Raw genomic sequence first — 10,226 nt, 5'->3', positions numbered from 1 at the left:
AGGTACAGCCACCCAGATTTAGCAGGAACTGGCCTACAAAGAATTGGTCCTTTCCAGTGTCAGACAGGCCACAAAGAGGCAGATACAGACGCCCTAGAGGTAGATCCCAGCCCCAAGGCTTATACAGGCCTAAGCAATGGGGTGCTTCTACCTCCAAAAGCAGAGAAGACAAATCACAACCTTACAGAAAACAGTCCCAATGACTTTCCTCTGCCAGAACCAAGCACTTGTCTTTTGGCGGCCCCCTTAGGGGGAAAACTAGCACTTTTTTCACCAAATTGGCACATGATTACCCAGAACCAATGGGTCTTGAACATAGTGTCTCAGGGCTACAGGTTCCACTTTCACACCCTGCCAAGGGCAAAAGGTATGCCAGACTTGCCACATAATCAATGGGCAGAGGCACAAAAGCAAGTTTCATCCCTCATGGACATGAGGGCCATTCAACGGGTACCACAACAAGAGCAGGGACAAGGATTTTACTCAAGACTTTTCTTGGTGCCAGAAAGGACAAAGCCTGGAGACCAGTACTGGACCTGTCTGTTCTAAACACATTTCTGGACATTCCAAAATTCAAAATGTTGACTCTGCAGCAGCTACTGCCCATGCTGGGCAAGAAGGCTTGGCTCGTAACTTTGGACCTAAAAGAGGCATATCTGCATGTCCCAATCAGACAATCTTGCAGAAGATACCTCAGATTCATAGCTGGCTCAATGCACTACCAATTCTCTGCACTGCCCTTTGGCTTATCTACTGCACCCAGGGTCTTCACAAAGTGCCTGGTACCAGTAAATGCATTTTGCAGACAAAGAGAAATTCAAATATATCCTTACTTGGACAACTGCCTTATTCAAGCAGAGAACAAAGACATTCTACTAAAGCATCTGGCGTTTGTAAAAAGATTACTAATTTGCCTAGGGTACACAGTAAACGAAAATAAATCAAAACTAGTACCCTCTCAAGAGATAATATTCCTGGGTGCAAGCTTAAATACAACTGCCCAGATGGCTTATCTCACGCCAGACAAAGGCAGCTGACTTCTTACTTCAGATTGTTGGCAACAAAGACCCAGTTATCTGCAAGAAAAATTCTGCAGGCTTTGGGCTTCATGGCATCCTGCATTCTGCTAATTCCATATGCCAGACTACATATGAGGAAACTACAATGGTATCTAAAAAGTGTTTGGACTCAACATTGCCACAGGCTGGAAACATTAATTACCCTCATTCCCTGCCTGCAACAGGAGTTTCGATGGTGGGCACAGGCCTGTCACCACAACAAGGGACAGCCATTCACTTTACCCACAGCCAGGCAGACACTAACAACGGATGCATCATATTATGCCTGGGGGGCCCACATGGCAGGAAAATGTATTCAGGGCACATGGCCCACAAGTCAGATGCATCTTCATATCAATCAAAAAGAGATGCTAGCTGTTCAGAATGCCCTGACAGCCTTCAAGGATCTACTTCATCCAGGACAGCTACTGATAAAGACGGACAATACTACAGTCATGTGGTACATAAACAAGCAGGGAGGCACACATTCCTACCCCCTCTGCAGACAAGCCATGACTTTGTGGGACACAGCATTGACTTATCAAGTTCACCTGCAAGCACAATTCCTGCCAGGAAAAATAAATACTCTGGCAGACGAACTAAGCAGAAACCTCATGGATCCCCACGAGTGGAAACTGGACCCACAAGTCTTCAGCATGATAACAAGGAAATGGGGATGCCCAGACATAGATCTATTTGCCTTCCTTCACAACTGCCAACTACAGAGATTCTGCACAAGGATTTATCACAAGCAAGCATGGAAAGTGGATGCCCTATCCTTCAGCTGGAAAAACCTAACAGTATATGCCTTTCCTTCACTGCCTCTCCTCCCCAAGGTACTCCTAAAGGTCAGACAAGAGAAGCCAAAAATGATACTGATTGCCCCAGACTGGCCATGCTAGCACTGGTACCCAATCCTAAAGAACTTGTCTCAAGATCCAGCCTGGACATTGCCCCAAACTTCTCACTTACTGACCCAACAAAACAATCAGATCCTGCACAGCCAACTCAGGATCTTAAATTTGGCAGCATGGCGGATAATGTAGTCATTCAGAACACTCCTCTTTCCAAAGCTGTAATGGATGTTATCTTGGAGGCCAGGAGGCCCAGTACCAGAAAACCTTATGCAGAAAAATGGAAGAGATTCTGTGCTTGGAACCAGGCACAAGGTATTGACACGTTTGTACGAAATATTCCTCAAATTTTACAATACGTAACTGAGATGATGGACAAAGGCCTATCCTTTTCATCAATTAAGATTCATGCCTCTGCTATTTCTGCCCATTACAATACAGAACCACCTATCTTTTCTCATCCTTTAATAAGCCAGTACCTCAGAGGGGACAAAAACATAAGACCTCCAAGGAGAGCACCAATACCTGCATGGGATCTCAATTATGTCTTGGAAAAACTCACACTGCCTCCTTTTGAGCCAGCCTCAACAGCTGATATAAAATTCTTATCCTGGAAAACAGCTCTGCTCCTAGCAGTAACCTCCACAAGACGAGTCTCAGAGTTACAAGCACTCATGGCTGTGGAACCTTTTATCATTTTCCATTCAGACAGGGTTTCTCTAAGGACAAACCCTACATTTATGCCTAAGGTGGTGTCCAGTGTGGCCCTTAACCAAACCATCCACTTGCCTACCTTTTATCCAAACCCACAGAACAAGGGTGAGAGACTTCTGCATTCTTTGGACATACACAGACAGCTACGCTTTTACTTGGACAGAACTAAAGCTTTCAGAAAGACTGAGCAACTTTTAGTGGCATATGCTGCAGGATCACAAGGAAACGCTATCTCAAAACAGACTATTTCAAAATGGATAGGCCATTGCATTCATTTCTGCTACTCACAGCATGGCAAATTAGTGCCTAAGGGCATTAGGCCACATTCTACCAGAGCAGCAGCCACTTCAGCAGCTTCTTCAGAGGTGTACCAACCAAAGACATCTTAGAGGCTGCAACTTGGAGTTCAGTGCACACTTTTACAAAGCACTACCACTTACCTCTCTACTCTAAATCCAGAGCAGGCTTTGCCACTGCAGTTCTGCAGGGCCTCATAGCCTCTCCTAATCCTATTTAGCCCAGCCACCCATCCTCAGCTTTGGGATTCAACCCAAGAGTAATGACTGCAACAGTGAAACATGATGAACATAGTACAGTTGTGTACCTACCATAAATGTAGATGTTTGAGCGTGTTCACTGTTGCAGTCCAGGTTACCCTCCCACCATCCCCCTTTCATTTGCTGGATCTTATCTGTACTTCTCTATTCTATACAACCTATGTGGTGTATTTGCTTGTAGATGAAGGAAATATTTACGTTAGTGCATGCATTCTTATTGGCATAATCTATTTAGCCTACCCTTTTGGGGGCACCTGACATCTGGGTCAAGAAAAACTGAAGAAAATGGCGTCGGCTGCATCTTTTATACCCCTGGCGCACTGATGTCAGGGAAGAGGTGACAGCAACCGACGCCGGACCAAGATTTTGGAATTCAGGCCGACTGCGGGTAGCCTGCCAGCAGGATAACCCAAGAGTAATGACTGCAACAGTGAATACACTCGAACATCTACATTTATGGTAGGTACACAACTGTACTTTCTTATTCATTAAGCAGTACATTAGGGGTACACTCCTGCTATAAGCACCATACTTGACAACACTATGAATGGTGTACAATTGCTTACATTCTGCACCTCTTTTGAAGTAAGTGCCATCCATTAACCATATATTTGTAGCTGTCATGTCTTGCAAATTTGCATCTGTTGTCAGCACTACCACCTTGATATGATTGCTCATATCTTCACAGGACTGTTTTAGGAATACACCATTTTTAAGTGGGAATTGGGTGACATCAAAGTTGAATAGAGCTAATGCAATACAGTTTACACCACGTCTTCCCTTAGAACGGACACGCTTAACAGTCTGAAGCGTGGATCGTCTGTTAGGCAAATACGGTGCAAATTCCAGGGAAGTGGAGGCTACAGCATCGTCTACAATGACACATGGTGTATCTCTGGAAAGGGATGCCCTTTGCTTCAACTCTGTTCTAATGCGATATTTTTCCACTTCTTGTGGTTCACCTGCATGGGAATGCTCAACGGATTTCACAAGCTCTTCACCATCGGTTTCAGCGATATTGATGGCTCTAGCTGTACATTTACCGGTAATTTTATATTTGCAATGCCAGTATTTACGTGTTTTAGTCTTTTTCTCTAACTGGTAGACGTATCCGTTTAATACCAGTATTTCTCCACCTCGTTGAGACTTTTCAGTTTTGTAACTATGTCCCAGGACACCGGGCGCTAACCTACACATATCAGCCATGTCTCTTAGCATGGTAGTGCTAGTTCACTCGTAATGATTTGATACTTGTAACCTTAATGGCTGTGTCAATTACCAGATTACCACTTAATTGCACTCTGCTGTTTTCGGTGATTAATGATTCGGTGGAATGTATTTTCGTACTAGTGTGTTTTCGTTGGTTAGTGTTCGGTTGTTTGCAATTCGGTGATTTATGCGTTCGGCCATAAGTACTAGATCCATATACATATATATATATATATATATATATATATGTGTGTGTGTGTGTGTGTGTATTTATATAGTTATAGACATATATAGTTTTTAAAAGTATTTTTTAAGGCTACATATGGAATGTTACATAGATTGGATCATCATAGTTCTTAGTTTCTGTAGTTAGTGTGAGTGGTGTCAGGACTTCTGAAATATTTACACCTTCACAGCATAGATACCATACTCTTCTCTAAGGCCCATTTGTTTTGGAAGTGATGCAGTAAAGTGTAAGTGTGCCCTGCATGTCTCTGCCATCCGCCCAGCAGTTGTACTGAAGAATTCCCAAGGTTTCCTTATGTGAATTCATGCCTGTACTTCCAGATTCTTGGGTAGATACTAGTGGTCCAGAAGACCATTACAAGCCTAGCTCAATTTTCCAATTGCCTGAAAGCACTGCCTGCTTAAGTGACTTGTTCAAGGTTACATAGTAGGCAATCAGAAGCTGAGGGAATGAAACCCTGTACCACCAAAAGAAGCATCTCATTATTAGCTCATAGTTTTAATCCTCTGCAATAACTGCCAGATTTCCTTAAGTTTCATCTCATTTTCCTGTGTTAACATGCTGTCTGTACTAATATTTGTTTTTGCCTTTGCAGGCATTGATGTTCATTTTGTCCATGTGAAACCACCTCATCTACGAGCAGGCTGTTCAGCAAAGCCACTTTTAATGATTCATGGCTGGCCGGGCTCCTTCTATGAGTTCTACAAGGTCATTCCTCTCCTGACAGATCCTAGTAGACATGGCTTAAGTGATGATGTAGTCTTTGAAGTCATCTGCCCCTCTATTCCTGGATATGGCTTTTCAGAGGCACCTAGGAAAAAGGGTAAGTGAACTTCACGGTTATTTTAGTGTTTTGTTGTTTCAGAACTCAATTCCTGCAAGTGGAGACAAATTAAAAACTTGTATTATAGAGAAAAACTGTAATATAGTTGTTAGTTATACTGGATGTTCTTCGTGTTTCACTGTTGCAGTCATTACATTTGGGTAATCTGCTGGCAGGTTGCCCTCAGCCTGAATAACAAAGTCTTGGGTCCTGCATCGTTTACTGTCTCCTCTTCCATGATGTCAGGTCGTCAGGGGTATAAAACATGCAGCCGACGCCATTTTATTCAGTCTTTCTTGCCGCACGGTGCCCGAAGCAGAAGCAGTTCGCAAGTGCTGGTCGGCCGACTCCTATTGCATTAGCTCTATTCAAATTCGAGTTTCAGAACCAAAGTCTTCAAACTAAAGCTAAGTACCCCACTGGGGAAACTTTTTCTTGCTCCTTACCGATGTCAGTAAAAGTTAATAATTGCATTACTTGTGGGAAGCAAATACCTCATAAGGATTTTCATTTGTACTGTATTCCTTACCTAGGCCCAGATCATAATGTGCATTGCTGTCGGTTGTGTGCTAGATTTAACCAATGCACTATTAAGCGTCTGTATATTTTTGCTTCTAAATATTTTGGATCAAGATTTAATTACCCTGAAATGTCGTCGGTTAGCAATCCGACTACCGGAGTTCACAAAAAACGCAAAGAAAAAGACAGAGACAGACCATCGAGGTCCAAAACCGATGACGAAACTTCTCCTAAGCCAGTCACCAGTTCGCCGGTACTCAGTGAGGCGCTTTCGCAGCCCCTGATACGCGCTACTTTTGAGTTGCAGGCCTCTACCAAGACCCATGCAGAGTGCGGTATGCCACGACATTCTCAGAGTATTGAACCCGCGGATGTCTCTCCCTTGGATGGGTCTGGAGCCACTGAGCAGCCACCGGCTTCTCAGGGTGTTTTCAGGCCTCAACATTTTTATATAAAACCGATGCCAGCCTCAAAAACAAGATCAAAAACATTTTTTGTGTACAAAAAAACAATGCATGAGCCACTTGCTCAGGGCCCTATGCCTAAAAAACAGATGATCAAAATGGCTGAGGACTTAATTACCTTGAAAAGGGGTTCCCAACCCCACCATGCTAAGAGGCCTAGGCAAGGCACTGATTATGAATCTTCAGATCAGGTTTCCATTTCTTCTGATATTCTTCATGTTTCACTGTTGCAGTCATTACATTTGGGTAATCTGCTGGCAGATTGCCCTCAGTCGGCCTGAATTCCAAAGTCTTGGGTCCTGTGTCAGTTGCTGTCTCTTCTTCCGTGACGTAAGGTCGTCAGGGATATAAAACAGGCAGCCAACACCATTTTCTTTAGTCTTTCTTGCTGCACGGTGCCTGAAGCAGAAGCAGTTCACAAGTGCTGGTCGTCCGACTCCTGAAATTTTCGAATTCGGGTTTTAGAACCGAAGTCTTCACTAAAGCTAAGTACCCCATTGGGGAAACTTTTTCTTGCTCCATACCGATGTCAGTAAAAGTTAATAATTGCATTATTTGTGGGAAGCAAGTACCTCATAAGGATTTCCATTTGTACTGTATTCCTTGCCTAGGCCCTGAACATAACGTGCCCAGCTGTTGGTTTTGTGCTAGATTTAACAAACGCACTATTAAGCGTCGGTATATCTTTGCCTCTAAATATTTTGGAAACAGATTTAACTGTCCTGAAATGTCATCGGATAGCAATCTGACTACCGGAGTTCACAAAAAACGCAAAGAAAAGGACAAAAGGACAGAGACAGACCGTCGAAGTCCAAAACCAACGACGAAGCTTCTCCTAAGCCAGTCGCCAGTTCGCCGGTACTCAGTGAGGCACTTTTGCAGCCCCTGATACCCGCTACTTTCGAGTCACAGGCCTCTACTGAGACCCATGTGGAGTCCGGCACGGCGTGAAATTCTCAAAGTATTGTACCCGCGGATGTCTCTCCCTCGGATGGGTCCGGAGCCGCTGAGCAGGCACCGGCTTCTGAGGGTATCTTCAGGCCTCAGCATTTCTATATAAAACCGACACCAGCTTCAAAATCAAAGAAAAAAGCAACTTCTAAAGCTAAAAAACCAACGCATGAGCCACGTGCTCCGGCCTCTATAACCAAAAAGCAGATTATCAAAATGGCTGAAGGCCTAATTACCTTAATCAGGGGTTCCCAACCCCCTCCTGATAAGAGGCCTAGGCAAGACCCTGATTATGAATCTTCAGATCAGGTTGCTATTTCTTCTGATTCCTATTCTGATCAAGAATTTTCTATATCACCCTATGAGGATTCTGATGCAGAGGAATCTATCCCATCTGCATCTCCTCCTGAAGATTATTCCTTTGGGGAAACCTTGCATACTTTGAGGGAGCACTTTCACTGGGAGAGTCAAGATTTCTCAGAATCAAAAAAGAGGCTTAGGGATTTCTTTCTTCTCCTTCAGCACAGGCCTTTAGCCATACCTCCTGTTTTAGATATTGTGGATGATGTGTTTTCGGAGTCAAGCTTGACTCCAGACTCCTTACCTCTGGCTCCTAGCAAGCCAGACAGATATTACAGGGTTCTTGACTCACACAAATTTTTATTTAAAAACCCTGCTGCTGACCCTGAAACTATTTCACAGGGTCCAAAAGGTGTAAAGGCATCAACAGCAAAAAATCCTACCCCCTCTGATAGAGATTCCAGGGCACTGGATAGATGGGGAAAGAAGGTTTATACATCTGCAACCTTGGCAACTAGGGCCTTAAACTGCCAGTTTCATATGCTCAAGTATCAACAGCATGTTATGGGATTACTGAAACAGAAAATGATGTTGATTTCTGAATGTGCAGAAAATAAAGAATTGCAGGAATTATTGCATGCAGCAGAACAAGTTGGAAAGCATACTTTGCAATGTGGTTTTGATTCCTTAGAGGCCTCCTGCAGGGCCGCAGTTACTGGATATGTGATTAGAGGGCATACCTGGCTAAAAGAGCAAAATTTGCGTGATCATGTTAAAGCTAAACTGCTGGATGCACCTTTACAGCATGATACTCTGTTTGGTTTTAAGGCAGAAGAGGTTTTAAAGAAAATGGAAGACAAAGCTAAGTCTATGCAAACTGTAAAAGACTTCTTACACGTGCAGCCACCAAGATTCAGTAGACACTGGCCTACAAAAAATTGGTCCTTTCCTGTGTCCGACAAAGCTCCACGGGGCAAATCCAGGTGCCCTAAAGGTTCTAGATACCAGTCACAGGATTCTTACAGGTCAAAGCAATGGGGTGCTTCTACCTCGAAATCTGGAGGAAATAAAGTACAACCCTACAGTAAACAGTCTCAGTGACTTCCCTCTGCCATCACCAAGCACTTATCTTTTGGCAGCACCCTTAGGGAGAAAATTAGCACTTTATGCTCAAAATTGGCAGTTAATAACCCAGGGCAAGTGGGTGTTAAACATAGTATCTCAGGGATACAGATTCCACTTCCACACTGCCAATTTCAAATGGTTGGCCAGATCTGCCAAAACATCAATGGGCAGAGGCACAGAAACAAGTTACATCCCTCGTGGATATGGGGGCTATTCAGCCAGTGTCAGAACAGGAAAAAGGACAAGGGTTTTACTCTAGACTGTTTTTGGTACCCAGAAAAGACAAGGCCTGGCGCCCAATGCTGGATTTATCAATTTTGAACACGTTCCTGGACATTCCAAAATTCAAAATGCTAACTTTGCAGCAGCTTCTGCCCATGCTGGGCAAGAACGCTATTAGTGACTTTAGACTTAAAAGAGGCATACCTGCATATCCCAATAAGGGAATCATGCAGAAGATACCTCCATTTCAAGGCTGGCTTTATGCATTACCAATTCTCTGCACTGCCCTTTGGCTTATCTACTGTGCCCAGGGTCTTTACAAAGTGCCTGGCACCAGTAATTGCATTTTGCAGACAAAGAGGAATACAAATCTACCCTTACTTGGATGACTGTCTCATTCAAGCAGAGAGCAATGACATTCATCAGCATCTGGCGTTTGTGAAAAGGCTTCTAACATGCCTAGGGTACACAATAAATGAAAAGAAATCACAACTGGTACCCTCACAAAAGATAACATTCCTGGGTGCAAGCTTGAATACAACTGCCCAGATGGCTTTCCTCATGCCAGACAAACAAAGGCAACTGACTATTTACTTCAAACAGATGGCAACAAAAACCCAGTTATCTGCAAGACAAATTCTGCAGGTTTTGGGGTTCATGGCATCCTGCATTCTACTGATTCCATATGCAAGACTGCATATGAGGAAACTACAGTGGTACTTAAAAAGTTTATGGAGTCAGCATTGTCACAGTCTGGAAACAATGTCACAGTCTGGAAACAATGATTCCGCTCATTCCCTGCCTACAACAGGAGTTTCTTTGGTGGGCAGAGGCATGTCACCAAAACATGGGACAGTCCTTCACTCTACCCCCTGCCAACCATACCTTAACTATGGATGCATCGGACTATGCATGGGCGGCCCACATGGCGGGAAGATGCATTCAGGGCATATGGACCCCAAAACAAATACATCTGCATATCAACCAAAAAGAGATGTTAGCAGTTCAAAATGCCCTGACAGCCTTCATGGACCTACTTCATCCAGGACAACTACTGATAAAGATGGACAACACCACAGTTATGTGGTACATAAACAAGCAGGGGGGCACACACTCATACCCCCTTTGCAGACTAGCCATGGCATTGTGGGACACAGCCTTGACTTGCCAAGTACATCTTCAA

The 10,226-nt window shown here is 43.8% G+C and overlaps 1 protein-coding gene across 2 annotated transcripts in view; it reads left to right on the top strand.

The window, feature by feature from the left end:
- The window catches only part of LOC122792842 (epoxide hydrolase 1-like), a 1,170,497-nt gene that overhangs the window by 616,707 nt on the left and 543,564 nt on the right, over positions 1–10,226 (top strand). For both annotated transcript variants that reach the window (XM_044060405.1, XM_044060411.1), the window contains one exon: positions 5,235–5,462. In XM_044060405.1, coding sequence (XP_043916340.1) covers positions 5,235–5,462 — 228 coding nt within the window. The remainder of the gene's footprint in view (positions 1–5,234; positions 5,463–10,226) is intronic.

The sequence above is a fragment of the Protopterus annectens genome, chromosome 1.part0 (assembly GCF_019279795.1).
Source record: "Protopterus annectens isolate FY-2018-M chromosome 1.part0, PAN1.0, whole genome shotgun sequence".
Taxonomy (NCBI): domain Eukaryota; kingdom Metazoa; phylum Chordata; order Ceratodontiformes; family Protopteridae; genus Protopterus; species Protopterus annectens.
This window is presented reverse-complemented; position numbering and strand designations above follow the sequence as displayed.